Below are 18,780 nucleotides of genomic sequence, written 5' to 3' on the forward strand. Positions count from 1 at the left end.
CAGTGTGTAGGTGTGGTTTGCTGCAGGAAGTCTGTATTTAAGGAGGTGTTGCTGCAGACTGACTTCACTTCTTCAGCTCAGCAGCAGACCAGCTCCTCTCTCCATAACCAACCATGGCCTGCAAAAGTGCCCGAGATGGTGAGTGAATAAACTGTGTTGTTAACGATGATTGTAACTTATCTAGATACATATTTATAGATGGATAGGTGACTTGCTGTATTTCCTGATAATGAACAGATCATTAGAGGCCATTGAAAGAGGAAGGGAGAGAGCCTGGGTGAAGACTGACATAAACTTACCAGGAATAATAAGAATAGTTAGGGGGAGCCAGTCAGAAGTTTGTTTGGCTCCTGATTATTTACTAAAGGCAACTAATACCCTTACCAAAGGAAAGGTAGAAACTAAACATGTCGTGGTGACCATTTGTCAAAAAGGGTTTCTTATTAAAGTGGACATACAGCTAGTGGCCTCTGCTGCACCATCTCAGATCTGTCAGGTTTGGTAGTAGGCAGGACCCAAATGCAGTACAAAACCCAGGGAGGCTGATGTATACGAACAGGAACCAAAACTATCTTTATTAACAGGAAGAGGTTTGGAAGGTTAAGCTCACTGAAAGAAAGAAGGGAGGAGAGCAGGAGAATAAGAGAAGTGGAGGAAAAGAAGGCCAGACAGGAAGCTGAAGAAATACACAAACGATAAGAGGAACAAGAAAAGAGAATAGCCAACAAGTAAGAGGAAGAATTAAAAAAAAGTCAAAGATGAAGAAACTAAATGAAGATCACCAAAGAGAAATGGAGGACAGGAAGGACAGACAGGAAGCTGAAGAACACCTAGATGCACAAATGTACAGATTCATTTTTTAGATAATACCACTGAGCTGCTCTGCATGAGTCTGACCTTCTTCTGCTGGACTGCAGCTGATTTACCAAACCTGCTAGCTAATCTTCACAGCCCCCCTTTTGGATTTGATTTGTAGTAGTATCAATTATTCCCAGAGTGTGTGTTGTGATCAAATACTACTAAATACTAAACAGAGAACCAAGATGTTCACATGATAAATGTGGAGTTTATTCCTCTGACATCAACTGAATGATGGTTTGATATGTTAGTGTAAGGTATGTCAGACACAACACTATTTGCGCTCCTGGACCAGTTCTAGGTTCTAATGGAGTGGGATTAAACAATATACAAATCGACCAGAGACCAGTATTAAATGAACAAGCCGGCACTTTACTTATGTGAACAAAGATAAAACATTAAAACAGTTATTGAAGAAATACAAAATATTCTTTTGGTATCTAATTCAGTTCAGTTCAGTTCAGAAAAATCCACACACTCCTACCGCTCTGGCAGCGAGTTATCAACTGTCAGAGCGTCCGCAGCGGAGCCCCTAACTGGAGAACTCTGTGCCTTAGGATCGGATTCCGTGGGGTTGGTCAGCCATCTTGTTTCCTGATGTGCACGTGGTCTTCCCGCGCACACCACGGAGGAATCCTTCAGTCGTACACCAACTTCAAGCCGAAACAAAAAAAACTAGGGCTGTTCTAAATGTTCCTTAAAAGGATATGTTTCAAGTGTTTGTAGGTGGATAAATAGGATTGCTTTAAAACTAATCGTAAATGATGTTTATGATAAATAAACAATGTTTATTTATTGTCAGTTATAATGTTATCATTATTATTCATTATCAATAATGGAATCATATCTATTCAAGACAGGAAACATCATTGTTGACGAAGTTATGAATCTTTTTCTCCAAGGCTCTAAGAAGGTCTCTCTGACTAGCAGAGCCTCACCCTCCAGTGTTCACTGACCTACAGTCTGTAGCCACCATGTAGCTGTTATGCTGTCCTCTGTGGGGTCTCTGAGTCAGCGCTATGCTTGGTCAGCGAGAGATATTTCAGACTCGGCGTACTCCGGAGGAAACTTCATTCACTTGCAGAACGTACATATTACCTTGGTCTATTCGAGAAAACCTCCCGGCAGGGCTGTGGAGCTCAACTTTCCATTCAGAAGTGACTTTTCTTTCTGCATTTGTAGTGTGTTTCTGCTGTGATCCACAACGTTACCATGGTTTCCTGATATTTTCTTAAACTACGGAGCGGGCCGAGGGTCACAGAACGTACACGCGTTAAAAAAAATGACCTCTCTGGTCTGTACTCGTTCTGTTTGACCCTGCTGGGTCCCCCTGTTTTGGTGTTAAACTGTATTTGTCATCAGATTCTCTTCGATAAAGACTTGCTTTTTGTCTATAAATACCTTCCTTCCTCTTTTTAGGGCATTTGTGTCCAACATCCTGCCAGAACCCTGACGTCACCCCCCTTCGCCTTTTCTCACAACTCAGGATTCAGCCTGACATCTTCAACTGTGCCACTGCCCCTAACCCAGCCCTACCATCCGAGACACCGCGCTCAACAACGGTTTCAACCGAAGGCTTTCTGCCCGAGTTCCTATGCCCCTTTCCAGCTACTCTCCTATATTTCATGGTCATTCCACCCCAATCCTTCCTAGAGACCCCCCCCCCCTTCCCCACCCTGCTGGATTCTTTTGACTATTATCAGGGACGTCTGGAATCTGACCGTGGAGGGGAGGGGTTTCTGTCATGATCATGTCTTTAGTGTCTCACGTGTCTTGTTTCATTTCAAAGTGTTCCTGCGACTTTGGCTGCTTGGGAGTTCTGTCGTCTTTCTACCAGGAGCTTGTGGGTTGGATCCCAGCCTGTGCAGTCAACATGTGTCCTCGGGTAAGATACTCCCGATGTGAGTGTGTGTGAGTGTGTGTGAGTGTTAGCTTCCCTAGAGCAAGTGGTGCTGCTCTGCATGATTCCTGATGAGTGGTTCTGTTTTGTCCTTGTGTGGTTCCCTGTGTTCCTGCCAACGCTCCTGCACACGTTGGGTATCCTTCTGATTGAATGTGTTGGGATTTTAGATTATATTGTTTGGTTTGATGTATTTGTTCATTTTCAAAGAGAGGGGATATCAGACGTTAGAGGGTCTGACAGGCACTCCTTGTGGTTAGTTCTAATAACCATTGAAGGTTGTATGTGGAACCCCAGAGGTTCTATGTGGAACCCCAGAGGTTGTATGTGGAACCCCAGAGGTTCTATGTGGAACCCCAGAGTTTGTATGTGGAACCCCAGAGGTTGTATGTGGAACCCCAGAGGTTGTATGTGGAACCCCAGAGGTGTTTTGTGGAACCTCAAAGAACAAAAATGTTTAAAGACAGAAATAAATGTTTTTTTCTGTTTTTCAGACTATTCATCTCAAGCTTCTACAACCTGCCACAAGACAAACTCGGGCGATACACACTACCACAATGATGAGGTAATCCGGATTGTGATGGTGGGAAAGACCGGAGGTGGGAAGAGCGCCACAGGAAACACCATATTGGGAAAAAAGTCCTTTAAATCAGAGTTCTCTGCTAAATCTTTGACTAAAGAATGTGAAAAAGCCTTTGGTGAAGTGGATGGAAAAAAGGTTGCTGTCATTGACACTCCAGGTCTGTTTGACAACAGGATGGATGAAGAGACGACCAGGAAATCTATTGCTCAGAGCATTTCTTATTCTGTTCCTGGACCCCATATCTTCCTGGTTGTCATCAAACTGGGCAGATTCACAGAGGAGGAAAAGCAGACAGTGAAGAAGATTCAGGAAATGTTTGGAGAGGGAGCAGACAGATACAGCATGGTTCTCTTTACCCACGGTGATCTGCTCAACGGGAAATCTATTGAAGAGTTCTTGGAGGAAAGCGAAGATCTGCAGGAACTTGTGGACAGATGTAACGGCCAGTACCACGTCTTCAATAATAACCTGGAGGATCGTTCTCAGGTCAGAGAGCTGCTCAAAAAGATCAGACATATAGGAGAGAAGAACGGAGGAAGCCATTACACAAATGAAATGTTCCAGGAGGCCGAGAGGGCCATAGAGGAGGAAAAACAGAGAATCCTAAAAAAGAGAGCAGAAGAAATACGCAAAGAGAAAGAGGAAATGGAGAAGAGAATAAGGGAAAAGTATGAGCAACAAAGAAAGGAACTGAAAGATGACAGAGAGAGGTTGGAAAAGCTACGTGAAACTCAGCAAAGAGAAATGGAGGAGGAAAAGAGGAGATTTAGAAAAAGGCAGGAACGTAGGGCCAGGAGTGAAGCTGAGGACAGCCCTTTCATATTGAAATTAATGAATGCCATTTTTGGGCTTATTGTATCAGTGTTATTCCTCTGACATCAACTGAATGATGGTTTCAGATGTTAGTGTTTTCATTGTTTGATTGCTTTTCTTTTACTAGAGAAAATAAGAACAGATAAACACATCATGAATTCATTTGATGAATATACTTTAAAATGTTTTACAGATAAAAACTCCTGAATAAATTTCATTCATGTGCTTTTGTTGATTAATAAAGGATCTGAAAGAGAGTTTTGAGGGTCTCAATTCATTCACCGTTAAAAGCAAACTGGAAATGAATGTGTGCTCAATCTGAGCATTTTAAATGTCCAAGTAACGTCAAGGATTTTCCATTGTTGACCTTTATATCCAGAGAATTCCCCAAACTCATTAATGATCTGAAGAATATCTGGACTGTTCCCTTGGTTTGATCAACAGTCACAATCACTACAGCTGGTAACTCTGCACTTATTAATAGGGTCAGATTACAATATTCTACCCCAGCAGCCCCAGGTTCCACTAATGGGTCAATGTCTGAGTAGAGGTACTCCATAAGGATGCCCTTTATCCCCTTCATTATCTGCATTAGTGATGGAGCCTTCAGCAGAAAGGATCAGATCTAGAACAGAAGTGTTTCACTCTGTGGACACATGGGGGTGCTGGAACTCAAGGGTTTGAATCAAAGGTGATGCTTCTACATTTCACAGAACCTGGCCTACATTAGGTCTCACATTTCCTCTCACATATGATATCTCAGACAGCAGTGATATTTGCAATGCATGCTGGCCTTTAGCAGCGGTGGATTCAGAGCTACACCAAGAGAAGGATTACAAATATCCAACATTGTGCAGTTCATGACTTTTATTTGCTTCAAATATGTATATACATTTATATCGTTACATATAAAACAACATGAATACTTTACACTAGAGCTACAAAAAATACCAATATTGAGCACACTTCAAATTAACAAAAGCACCAAAACACATGGATAATATACTCCAATATATTGAGTACATCTGAAGTCATTTTATAAACTAATTACCATTATGGTGGATATACTTACGTTTTGAATTCATAACTTTAAGAAAGTACTTTCTTTTTTTACTTTTAGAAAAAAAGCTTTCAGACCAAGAAAAGAATGTGCAGATGAAGGACTAATCAAACCTCCTCTTCACTTGGTTTGCTGCCAACGTTGTGAGATGGGTGTGGTTTGCTGCACGAAGCTTCAGCAGCACATGTGCTCTGTCCTCCACAACTTAAACATGGCCAGTGATGCAAAGGAAGCCAAACATGGTGAGTACATGAATTCAGCTTGCTAAGGAAATAGTCTGTGAGCAACATGTGCTCTATCTTAATTTGCATACTTCTTTACCTACAATTGCTGGTGTGGTATATCTTGTAGCGATGTTTGTGAAGACGATGAAGAAGTCTCCGGAGACACCAGCTTGTATATAATAAGGTTTATTACAACAGCATAGTATCACACACCAACACGGGCAATACGAGGTTCCCAGAGCCAATTGTGGAAGTCCCCCCGAAATGTCTTTGTGCATGCCATTTATAGGAGAAATGTGTTTGTGTCTCCAGAGTGTGTGTGTGTGTCCTCAAAGGAGGCAATCAATGACAATGTAGGCCTATGCCTCACTAAGTGACATGTGTCTGTCATAGGGGCCCCCTAACGTACTTCGGAGGTTGTTATCCAACCTCCTATTGCCCACCATATGGCCCCTGAACGACATCTTCCCTGCACTCTCTATAACCTCAGAGAGTAACCAACTGTATGTATGAACCGATTTAACTAACTGTATGTATGAACAGATTCAATACACCACACTGGAAAATGCACTAAGATGACCCGCATGGTGCTCTCATGGTCCAAAGAATGAATGGGGAACCTTTGTCAGACTTGACGCCATCTTGGCTACATAGGGTTGCAGGAACATCAGCTGTTGCAGTTGCTCTGGACAACTATACCAGTGTCAAAAATAAGCTACTGTTTATTTTATAGGGTTTATTGAGCAGTCAGCGAATGATAACGTTGTTAGCTAGCAAGTTAGCAAACAACTTCATAATCAAAAGACAACAGTTACAGACACAAAAACAAAGAGAGGGCAGGAAATGCAAATTGACCAACATAATCAAGCAAATAAAAAGAGAAGCAGTCAGCGTAATGCCAGCAGCCTTTAAACCATTGACACCTAAACGAATCGACTCAAATTCCTTCATTTTGATTCTGAAAGGCTTTATCAAGATCAATTCATTCAGATTCATTACGCTATGTTTATGTTTAGTGTCAAGCAAGAAAACCTAAATGTTATTGAATAGAATTGTTATGGAGGAGTGATGCTGTTACTTAGTTTCCGGTGGCAACCTCTACAGAATGTCCGATCAGAACACAAAGGGGGAAAACGGCATCCAGAGAAATGTTATGGAGTCGTCATTCATTGAGTCTTCACACCCACAACAGAGTACTGAAGTGATTGTACTTGCTGACAGGGCCGGTTCTTCCTACAGGCCATCAAGGCGACCGCCTAGGGCGCCAAATTGGCGGGGGGCGCCCCCTAGAGGCCCCCTTAAGCACACATCTTTGTTTTAACAACATTGATTAACGTTCTTTTTTTTTTTTTTAAAGCATGGGATATAAAACCCTCATTGAATTAAATGAACATGCCCCAACCCATATTTCGAATGAAAATGTAATGTTATATATAAAATATACGTGCATGGGGGGGGGGCAAAATCTCAATATCGCCTAGGGCAGCCAATGGGCTAGAACCGGCCCTGCTTGCTGATACAGATATAGATAGGTGTGTAAGGTCTGTAAGGTGTGGTTCTGTAACACAGAAAAGAAAGGAAAGACATGTGCAATAACTTTGTAGCCTACAAACCAGTCTGGGTATATTAGCTTAGCAGGGCTACATGTGGCTTTGAAGTAGTTCAACTGAAGCTAAACATTAGGCTTACACATAGCTAGGGGGACCAAACGTCCTCTTTTGCCCGGACATGTCCTCTTTTTACGTCCTGTCCGGGGGGGTTTTATAAATTCATGAAAACGTCCGGTTTTCACTGTTGGGACCATTAAGCGTGTACTTAAATTGACTGGCGCTTCCCCCCACCCCCCAACAATCGCAAGTGTCCTCTTTTTCGCCTCCTCAAATCTGGTCACCCTACACATAGCCCGCACACATGCAGCATAAAAGTACAAATAGCATCAGCTAGCTCAAGATGAGGCTAAACTGTGCTACATCAGTATTAGCATAAATTAGCAAGTCAGCTAACAATAAAGTGTAACTTGGTGCCAACCAACAGTTAAGACTGCAGGCTTGACAACTAACATATACTCACTTATAGCACACACTCACCATTAGATGCTCGCTAGGGCTGTTCGATTTTGCCCAAAAATAAAATCCCGATTTTCTTCTCTCAAAACCCGATTTCCGATTACGATTTTTTTGGTGAAATGACAAAAGAAATGGCTTTTTTTTTCACTTTCGCACGAGTAGTGTTGTACAGACGGGGCAAGACAACTTTTTCGGCCTGGGAGCCAGTAGCGGTGCGTGGCCAATTTTACAGAGGAGGCCAGAGAGATCGTAAGCTACTGAATGACGTCATACCCATGTCAACAATGTGACTAAAAGTAGCATAAATAAATCAGGACAAATGATTGCAGCTGCTGCTATTTATTGACACCATCTCGCAACAAGCTTAAACAAACACAACACAACACAACACAAAACCTTACACCCATATTTGTAATCTCAATAATACACTGAACTGTAGCCTACAGGTGGCCTCACATTCTAAAAGTCTCTGACGGGTTCACACCGCTGTCCGCAGGATGCTAAAGTGAAAGCCTCGGCTGTCACACTGCGTAAAGAAATAAAGTAAGCTTACTCACTATTTGTAGAGAAATGCCATTCTCCTATCCTTAATGGTGGCGAAATGATCTGTGACCCGGTCATACAGATCCCCACAAGAGGCATGGCCAGCAGAAAAGACAATTTAGCATTACACTCCCTGTTAGCCAGTCCGTTCTCGTATAGTTCCCTTCACAAAACGTCCGGGTATTTCCTTTAGCTCTTCCCTGAGTAAGGTCGAGATTCGGAGTGGACCTAACTTCTGTTTTATTTTTAACTGAATTTCAAACGGTAGTTAGTGAAATCGTTTCTCAGAAAAAACTCTGGGTCTCCGTCGCCATCCATTCTTACTTTCTAACCTTCCTTCACGGTTAGCAACAGCATGGTTGTGTGTGGTTACGTACTTACGTATTAGTGTAGGAGGCACGTACAAGCTAGCCTCCTCATTTTTTAAATTTTTACAGTTTGATTGACCTTGATGAGCGTTCGGTGACAAGCCGAGCTTCAATCTGATTGGCTAAAACCCTTAGTAGTAGTGGAGGCCAAGTTAAACGGGCCTCCTTAGATGGCAGTATTTCACCTATAGGGGCGCTGTTTTGCTCGCTCAAGAAAAACATGACATCAGGAATTAAACACGGCATATTTGGAACCTAAAATGTGCGTCATGAATCCCAACTCATGGATATTTTTTTTTATCGAATATAAATGAGGAGGCCACGCCTCCCCTTGGCCTCCGGGAGAAAACGCCACTGCAGTGGGAGCTTGTAGCGGGGGGTCCAGCACATGAAGCAAATGTGGAAGCCAGACTTTTAGACTGTGTATATCGGGGCCATGCGATGTGTAACGCACTGCATCCGTAATATTTTTCCACCTCCTTGTCGTATGGTACAACACGTGAAAACGAAACCCGCAGTTACTTGCTTCGGAGTTGGTGGTGGTGTTTTAGCCGCATCCGCGTTCTGTTGTGCGGTCCGCTCTGCAACACACTGCTGCCATTCCGGTGCATGGTTTTTCTGGAGGTGTTGAAATAAGTTAGTCGTGCTGTGGTCTTTAGCTGCCACGGACTTAAGACAGACTTTACAACGCGGAGTATTTTGCTCTTCATCCGAAGCGCCGAAGCCGTACCACTTCCACACAACGGACCTGCTCTTCTTTTTGGTTACGAAATCCAACGCCGACATGTTTGCTTACATTGTGTGGGGGAGAGCGCGATGGCAACCCAGCGCAGCCCAGATACATGAACGGGGGCTGTACCGTAATTAGCCTAGTTAAAGTGAAACCTCGTCCTTACTAAATAATCGCGATTACGATTTAAAAGTGATTAATCGAACAGGCCTAAGCTCACACACCATCAAAGTAACAACAATGAGTGACTTAAGCAATGAGAGCTACAACTATATAGGGACCAAGAGATAGGTGGCCAATTAACTGCCTGACCAAATCACACTGAACAATACAAGGAAAGACCAGAGATGAACACAAACAGATGGGCTTTTGTACAGTTATCAAGCACGAGATAAAGTGCTTGTGAAGTGAATCTGAGAATAAATATATCCATTCACCCCCTCAGAGCCTACCAGAGACCAAAATGAGGAGCTCCGATTGTGATGGTGGGGAAGACTGGAGTTGGGAAGAGCGCCACAGGAAACACCATTCTCGGCAAAGAGTACTTTAAATCAGAGTTCTCTGCTAAATCTCTGACTACGGTCTGTAAAAAGGCTGTTGGTGAAGTGGAGGGACAAAGATTTGCTGTTGTTGACACTCCAGGTCTGTTTGACACCATGACTGACGAAGAGACGACCAGGAAAGATGTTGGTAAGAGCATTTCTTATTCTGCTCCTGGACCCCATATCTTCCTGATCATGATCAAACTGGGCAAATTCACAGAGGAAGAAAAGGAGACAGTGAAGAAGATTCAGGAAGTCTTTGGAGAGGAAGCAGACAGATACAGCATGGTTCTCTTTACCTACGATGATCTGCTCAAAGGGAAATCTATTGAAGAGTTCTTGGAGGAAAGCAAAGATCTGCAGGAACTTGTGGACAGATGTTACGGCCAGTACCACGTCTTCAATAATGACCTGAAGGATCGTTCTCAGGTCAGAGAGCTGCTCAACAAGATCAGACATATAACCATTCTTGTTACTCAAAACCCAAAATTCTTTTCTACAAGTCAATTAATTTAGTTCTACCTTCATGTACGGTAAACTGTGGCTGTGGGACTAAGACACACAATGAGGTTTCCACCAACAACTCTGTATTCTAGTGATGATTTATTTATGGGAACTTATGGTGCCTTTAAAGAACAGGTGGCATTGCTGATGGGAGGGTGAACCGGGTTATCTGTTGGCAGTTATAAATGAACCAAGAACATGCAGGTGGACCGGATATTCAAGATGTGCTAACAACAGAACAATAAAGGGCGTGAATCAACAAATACCAACGATCATCGAGAGCTGAGAATAAACACAACACAAGAGAAGAAGAAGACACACTTTATTAATCCCTTACAGGGAAATTGCTTTCTAAGGGACAAGAAAGAGAGAAAGTGAAATGCAGAATAAATGCAAGAGTCACATCGTTTATGCAGCTTGATGTAGGTGTGTGTGTGTGTGTCTGAACATAATGCTGTTCTTGAGTTTATGAGCAGACTTTGTAGACCTGGTGTAGGTTACATTAAACCATTTAGAATAAAGAGACAGATCAACATGAAGACAGGTTCTTGGTGTTTGCTGTGTGTAGCTTTGTCATCCTGTCCATGATTCATTGTGTATGGTTGGTCTCTCTGTAAACACATCAACTACACATTTCTTTAACCATTGAAGGTGTTTTACTCATAACTATCTAGAGTCTAAGAATGAAAGGTTCTGTTTGTTGTAGAGTTTGTGATTTTGGATGTAGGGTCTAGTAAACACTCAGCAGAACATGTCATTTCTCTTGTTCATATTAAGACAGGACTGCATTCAAACACATTAAAGAACATCACTCAAAATCTGAGTTTACCATCAAAGCTTTCCATTAAAGCTAAATTAATCAAACTTGTGAACTTAAAACGTCTTCTCTGGATTCTATGGGTCATATAAAAATCATTGTCTCAAACAGTCCCTCAACTCTCTGTCTTTACTTCTCTTGTTCTGTTTATGAAGAGAAAGATGTTATACTTTTTAATCTCTGAATCATCCCATCGTAGCTGAGCTTCAGGCTGTGGCGTCAGCAGTGTGTAGGTGTGGTTTGCTGCAGGAAGTCTGTATTTAAGGAGGTGCTGCTGCAGACTGACTTCACTTCTTCAGCTCAGCAGCAGACCAGCTCCTCTCTCCATAGCCAACCATGGCCTGCAAAAGTGCCCGAGATGGTGAGTGAATAAACTGTGTTGTTAACGATGATTGTAACTTATCTAGATACATATTTATAGATGGATAGGTGGCTTGCTGTATTTCCTGATAATGAACAGATCATTAGAGGCCAGTGAAAGAGGAAGGGAGAGAGTGAATACAAAATACATATTTCTTAAATTCCAAGCATTTTGAGAGCCTGGGTGATACACTCCCAATGCTGGGGATTCAACATTAGCTGTAACTTGATTTTATTGTATTTTCACAAGGACACATGAAGGTTTGTGTGGCATCATGTCTTTGAGCAAGGCATGTTCATTTATATGTTTCAACAAAAGGAAATTCAAAGTGCTTTACAAAAATAAAGGACGTTAACAGCATTAAAAGTGATCACATTATTAAATGACATTCAACACATTTAAAAACAGATGTGTTCCAGATGTGTGGAGCATAATTACTGAATTGCTCCATGTGTAGCTCTGCCTACAGGAAGCAGACCCGTCCCAGAGGACCTGAGGGTTCTGGATGGTTCATAACGTAGCAGCAGATGAAAAGAGATGAAGGCAAATTATACCTTAAACAATGTTTTAGGCCCACAATGAGGAAAAGTATGAAAGGTAGAAACTAAACATGCTGCAGTGACTGTTTGTCTGAAAGGGTTTCTTATTGAAGTGGACGTACAGCTAGAGGCCTCTGCTGCACCGTTTCAGTTAGGATGTACACCGGCAGTTAAGAGGTCCAACATCCAGGCAAGATCACCGTTTAGTTTGGTTGTATTTTCCAGGTCCAGCTAACGTGTATGTTAGTTCATCATGCTGCTTCTCTCTTGCTCCAGTAGGAAACAATGTCCATTCCTGGTGCACCTCACATTTACACACCCTCTACCTTTATCACTTGACCTGCCACTCAACCAACACATGCTGGGTCTGGTGCTCAGTGCCCAAAGTGTCTACACCAATTAATACATAATAACAACAACAACAATAACAACAACAACAACAACAACAACAACAATAATAATAAACGACTTGATCATTTTAAGACATGTACTAAACTACTTTTTTTTTCATCCCTCCCATCAGAATCAAACACATACAATAATAAGGAAATCCGGATTGTGATGGTGGGGAAGACCGAGCTGGGAAGAGCGCCACAGGAAACACCATTCTGGGAAAAAAGTCCTTTAAATCAGAGTTCGCTTTTAAATCTCTGACTAAAGAATGTGAGAAGGCCTTTGGTGTAATGAGGGACAAAGATTTGCTGTTATTGACACTCCAGGTCTGTTTGACACCAAGATTGATGAAGAGAAGACCAGGAAGAACATTGCTCAGAGCATTTCTTATGCTTCTCCTGGACCCCATATCTTCCTGGTTGTCATCAAAGTGGGCAGATTCACAGAGGAGGAAAAGCAGACAGTGAAGAAGATTCAGGAAATCTTTGGAGAGGAAGCAGACAGATACAGCATGGTTCTCTTTACCCACGGTGACTGCTCGAAGGGAAATCTATTGAAGAGTTGTTGAAGGAAAGCAAAGAGCTGCAGGAACTTGTGGACAGATGTAACGGCCAGTACCACGTCTTCAATAATAAGGAGAAGGATCGTTCTCAGGTCAGAGAGCTGCTCAACAAGATCAGACATATAACAGAGAAGAACGGAGGAAGCCATTACACCACAGAAATGTTCCAGGAGGCCGAGAGGGCCATAGAGGAGGAAAAACAGAGAATCCTAAAAGAGAGAGCAGAAGAGAGACGCAAAATGGAAGAGAAACAAGAAAAGAGAATAACTAAAAAATATGAAGAAGAATTACAAAAAATCAAAGAGGAGAGGGAGAGGTTGGAAAGGCTAAATGAAGAACACCAAAGAATAATGGAGGTGGAGAAGAGAATGAGAGAATCTCTCAAAATAGAAAGAGAGGAGAAGAAGAGGAGATTAAGAAAAGAGGAGGAAAAGCTAAGAGAAACTCTCAAAAGAGAAATGGAGGAGGAGAGGAGGAGAATGAGAGCAGAGGAGGAAAGGCATAGAGAAGCTCGTGAAAGAGAAATGGAAGATAGGAGGAGAATGAGAGAAGAGGAGGAAAGGCTGAGGGAAACTCTCAAAATAGAAATGGAGGAGGAGAGGAGGAGAATGAGACAAGGGGAGGAAAGGAAGGCAAGGAAGGAAGCTGAGGACAGTTCTTTAATAATTGGCCATGTTATTAAAGCCTGCTTGTCTGCAGTGAAACTGTGGTTTTCTTGATAGAGTCTGACCCTCTGGAAACCTCCTCGTTAATCTTCACAGTCCCCCTTTTTGATGTTATGGTCTGGTGTGGTTTACAGTAATATCAGGTATTTCAGAGGTGAGTTTCCATTAGCAGGGTCACAGATGGTCAGGAGACGTTACAGTTCTGAACTAAAGTCATGTGCACTGATTCCTTCTTTGATTCCTTTTGCTTTTACAAGAAAAAGAGAAAGATATATATCATGAATTAATGCTTTTAGGGTGTCGTACGGATACGTTTCCTTTGGCTTTCCACAATCACTGAAGGCGTAATGTCAACGCTGGATTTTGTAAAATGAAAGTTTAAATGTGTGTTTAATGAATTTTGTATATCAAAATGAAAAGGTTGGAAAACATTAATATGTAAAGATAAACATCTAGTGATCAATAATGCCCCGTAATAACAGACTGCTGAGTTCACATTGAGTGTGTAGTGTGCTTTTGTTGATTAATAAAGGATCTGAAAGAGAGTTTTGAGGGTCTCAATTCATTCACCGTTAAAAGCAAACTGGAAATGAATGTGTGCTCAATCTGAGCATTTTAAATGTCCAAGTAACGTCAAGGATTTTCCATTATTGACCTTTATATCCAGAGAATTCCCCAAACTCATTAATGATCTGAAGAATATCTGGACTGTTCCCTTGGTTTGACCAACAGTCACAATCACTACAGCTGGTAACTCTGCACTTATTAATAGGGTCAGATTACAATATTCTACCCCAGCAGCCCCAGGTTCCACTAATGGGTCAATGTCTGAGTAGAGGTACTCCATAAGGATGCCCTTTATCCCCTTCATTATCTGCATTAGTGATGGAGCCTTCAGCAGAAAGGATCAGATCTAGAACAGAAGTGTTTCACTCTGTGGACACATGGGGGTGCTGGAACTCAAGGGTTTGTGTCCTCTTGAATGATTCATGTAATGCTTTGTATCAGCATAATATGACTACAGACATGTTTGTTTATCAGTGCCTCAGAGGACTTTGTAGTGGCTGCAGTTCATTTCTGTCTCTCATGTGATAACTGTACAGTGGGGCAAAAAAGTATTTAGTCAGCCACCAATTGTGCAAGTTCTCCCATTTAAAAAGATGAGAGGCCTGTAATTTTTATCATAGGTACACTTCAACTATGAGAGACAGAATGAGAAAACAAAATCCAGGAAATCACATTGTAGGATTTTTAAAGAATTCATTTTCAAATGATTGTGGAAAATAAGTATTTGGTCAATAACAAAAGTTCATCTCAATACTTTGTTATATACACTTTGTTGGCAATGACAGAGGTCAAACGTTTTCTGTAAGTCTTCACAAGGTTTTCACACTGTTGCTGGTATTTTGGCCCATTCCTCCATGCAGATCTCCTCTAAAGCAGTGATGTTTTGGGGCTGTCGCTGGGCAACACGGACTTTCAACTCCCTCCAAAGATTTTCTATGGGGTTGAGATCTGGAGACTGGCTAGGCCACTCCAGGACCTTGAAATGCTTCTTACGAAGCCACTCCTTCGTTGCCCTGGCGGTGTGTTTGGGATCATTGTCATGCTGAAAGACCCAGCCACGCTTCATCTTCAGTGCCCTTGCTGATGGAAGGAGGTTTTCACTCAAAATCTCACGATACATGGCCCCATTCATTCTTTCCTTTACACGGATCAGTCGTCCTGGTCCCTTTGCAGAAAAACAGCCCCAGAGCATGATGTTTCCACCCCCATGCTTCACAGTAGGTATGGTGTTCTTTGGATGCAACTCTGCATTCTTTCTCCTCCAAATACGACGAGTTGAGTTTTTACCAAAAAGTTCTATTTTGGTTTCATCTGACCATATGACATTCTCCCAATCCTCTTCTGGATCATCCAAATGCCCTCTAGCAAACTTCAGACGGGCCTGGACATGTACTGGCTTAAGCAGGGGGACACGTCTGGAACTGCAGGATTTAAGTCCCTGGCGGCGTAGTGTGTTACTGATGGTAGCCTCTGTTACTTTGGTCCCAGCTCTCTGCAGGTCATTCACTAGGTCCCCCCGTGTGGTTCTGGGATTTTTGCTCACCGTTCTTGTGATCATTTTGACCCCACGGGGTGAGATCTTGCGTGGAGCCCCAGATGGAGGGAGATTAGCAGTGGTCTTGTATGTCTTCCATTTTCTAATAATTGCTCCCACAGTTGATTTCTTCACACCAAGCTGCTTACCTATTGCAGATTCAGTTTTCCAGCCTGGTGCAGGTCTACAATTTTGTCTCTGGTCTCCTTTGACAGCTCTTTGGTCTTGGCCATAGTGGAGTTTGGAGTATGACTGTTTGAGGTTGTGGACAGGTGTCTTTTATACTGATAACGAGTTCAAAAAGGTGCCATTAATACAGGTAACGAGTGGAGGACAGAGGAGCCTCTTAAAGAAGAAGTTACAGGTCTGTGAGAGCCAGAAATCTTGCTTGTTTGTAGGTGACCAAATACTTATTTTACAGAGGAATTTATAATTAATTCATTAAAAATCCTACAATGTTTCCCCCATTCTGTCTCTCATAGTTGAAGTGTACCTATGATGAAAATTACAGGCATCTCTCATCTTTTTAAATGGGAGAACTTGCACAATTGGTGGCTGACTAAATACTTTTTTGCCCCATATTTAAAAGAAATGTCAAACACTCTCAATAAGAGTTGAAGCAGGTTCAGGCTTCATAATCTAAAACACCTTTTAAGTATTTAGTAAACTGATCAAAGTATTAGTGTTTTTCCTTCATCTTCACGTTGTATCACGGTGGCTTCCATGCATTTAACTAAAAGGGAAAACATCTTTAACGTTGTTCAAAGACATTTCAGAATCAAATGCATTTAGAAAATGTAATTTTATGTTATTAAACTCAAGAAAGTCAATAAAATAATGTAACTCAATCAGTGACTTCATTTCAAATCAGTGTGTATTCGTGTTCCTGTATTATGTATGTTGTGGGGCCCATGAGCACAGAGTGACTTGCAGAGACTTGCTTTTTGTTTAGGGGTACAATTTTGATCTTTACAATGTAAATCCTTGCCAACATTAAAATGCTACTTATACTACTAGCACACAATAAAGACTAAAAAAGACATAAAAATCCACTCACACAGGGACCTTATGTCACCTAATGGGTGTTTTTGGTACTTCTAGTACATCTAGCTGTTAATTCGACTGTAATACCGTCTGAATAAAAACAATAAATGTAGGCCTTACAGTATTATTTCCCTTTCTTATTCAGAGTCCCTAAAGACTGAACCACTGCTGCAATAATATATAATGATTGTAATTGTCCTCTTTAGCATTTCCTGATCTGAAGCCCCTCTCTACAGTGGCCTTCAAAATGTTTACAAATTAGCATCTTGGAAAAGATTCATATCATACAGGATATTTTTCAGATCAGCCTCAGTCAAGGTTAAGGTTAGGGTTTTGGGGAGCGCTGCGTGGTGCACGGGCTCTCAGGTACATATTTGTGTGTTTGAAAACCTGTTAAAAACTCCTTTAATAAAACCAATAAAAGTTTATAAAAACCCTGTTTGGTCTGTGAATAAAAAAGAGCAGTAACTGGAGCACAGAGAGTGTACGGCGGGATTAAAACCTGTTCTCCTGACCCCCAGGTGGGGGTAGTGTGTCCCACAACATCTGGTACAAGATCTGGTAAGTAGGCTAAAAACATCTGGCTAAAAAGACTCAGGGTTGACTTTGTTTAAAATAGGCATTCGGGTAAGATTAGGATTAAATCATAAATAATAAATACTAATAAATAAATACATAAAAGTGCTTTATAAAATAAGTGCTGTTAAAATCTCAGCAACCCAAGTGATAAGATGTAATACATAAGAAATATTAAAAATATGTAAAAATACAATATACAAAATGTGAAATATAAAATACACACATTTATAAGACAGGGAGGGAAAATGTTCTAAAATAAAGTCAACCCGATGTCCTTAAAAGTGTTCAAAACCAGGTCAAGTTCTAGGGAGGTGGTACAGGTGAGGCATGGGACACACATCGGATGGTGTTTTAAAAGAAAAACTTTATTAAAAATATTGTTTTAGGGTAAATCTATGTGGGAGGCTCCAACATCCATTTAAAATAAAAAATAATGCTGGAAAGTAATAAATAAATATAAGTGAAATAAAGTAAAAATGTTTAAATAAAAGATGGGGGATTAATAATACATACAGAAAAAAGGGATAAAATATATGACCACCTCGTGAGGAACTTATTAAAGGGATGAATTTATTAGGGTTGGTTTTAACATTGTTAATCCTGAACTGAAGGATTTCTTCTCCTCTAACCTTGTGTAAATTATATCTTCTAAGTTTTGAAAAGATCCTGGGGTTGTGCAAAAATAAAAACCTCTCTTTTCGACTGTCCCAATCTACAAACCTCTGAGAGCCACCTTTGAAGACTACGGGGACCTCTTTACTCTCAAAGCCTTTTTTTTTTTAAAACAATAAGTCATTTAATCTAGTTCTACCTTCATGTACGGTAAGCTGTGGTTGTGGACTATGACACACAATGAGGTTTCCACCAACAAAGTTGGCAGGAGGCCCGTGGTACAGTGTTCTTGTTGAGCTGCTTTTCAGATTACTAACAACTCTGTATTCTCTGATGATGTATTAAAAAGTGAAGTGACTCAGAAATGATTAGAAAGATTGCTCTCTTGGAACAAACACTACGAGCCAGAGTTAAAGTGCTGCTCTCTTTCTGGGAACTTATGGTGCCTTTAAAGAACAGGTGGCATTGCTGATGGGAGGGTGAACCGGGTTAGCTGTTGGCAGTTATAAATGAACCATGAACATGCAGGTGGACCGGATATTCAAGATGTGCTAAAAACAGAACAATAAAGGGCGTGAATCAACAAATACCAACGATCATCGAGAGCTGAGAATAAACACAACACAAGAGAAGAAGAAGACACACTTTATTAATCCCTTACAGGGAAATTGCTTTCTAAGGGACAAGAAAGAGAGAAAGTGAAATGCAGAATAAATGCAAGAGTCACATCGTTTATGCAGCTTGATGTAGGTGTGTGTGTGTGTCTGAACATAATGCTGTTCTTGAGTTTATGAGCAGACTTTGTAGACCTGGTGTAGGTTACATTAAACCATTTAGAATAAAGAGACAGATCAACATGAAGACAGGTTCTTGGTGTTTGCTGTGTGTAGCTTTGTCATCCTGTCCATGATTCATT

General features: G+C 41.3%; 2 protein-coding genes across 2 annotated transcripts; both read left to right on the top strand.

Moving 5' to 3' along the window:
- Positions 1-4,411, top strand: LOC134865774 (GTPase IMAP family member 4-like). The gene is made up of 3 exons (XM_063885481.1): positions 1-138; positions 2,648-2,743; positions 3,253-4,411. The coding sequence occupies exons 1-3, from the start codon at positions 114-116 to the stop codon at positions 4,215-4,217; spliced, it is 1,086 nt and encodes a 361-aa protein (XP_063741551.1). The 5' UTR covers positions 1-113; the 3' UTR covers positions 4,218-4,411.
- A 1,014-nt stretch (positions 4,412-5,425) lies between these two features.
- Positions 5,426-14,073, top strand: LOC134866550 (uncharacterized). The gene is given in 8 exon segments (XM_063886766.1): positions 5,426-5,456; positions 9,617-10,116; positions 11,208-11,369; positions 12,188-12,206; positions 12,432-12,482; positions 12,485-12,589; positions 12,592-12,834; positions 12,837-14,073. Coding segments are annotated over 8 exon segments (1,857 nt in total). The 3' UTR covers positions 13,583-14,073.
- Positions 14,074-18,780: the final 4,707 nt, after the last annotated feature.

The sequence above is a fragment of the Eleginops maclovinus genome, chromosome 6 (genome assembly GCF_036324505.1).
Source record: "Eleginops maclovinus isolate JMC-PN-2008 ecotype Puerto Natales chromosome 6, JC_Emac_rtc_rv5, whole genome shotgun sequence".
NCBI classification, from domain to species: domain Eukaryota; kingdom Metazoa; phylum Chordata; class Actinopteri; order Perciformes; family Eleginopidae; genus Eleginops; species Eleginops maclovinus.

What these genes read in the sequence shown, in the direction of transcription:
- LOC134865774 (XM_063885481.1), top strand. Translation starts at nt 114, where the DNA reads ATGGCCTGCAAAAGTGCCCGAGATG. An exon ending in CTGCAAAAGTGCCCGAGATG is followed by an intron (nt 139 to 2,647) that starts GTGAGTGAATAA and finishes TTCATTTCAAAG; the next exon opens with TGTTCCTGCGACTTTGGCTG. An exon ending in CAGTCAACATGTGTCCTCGG is followed by an intron (nt 2,744 to 3,252) that starts GTAAGATACTCC and finishes TCTGTTTTTCAG; the next exon opens with ACTATTCATCTCAAGCTTCT.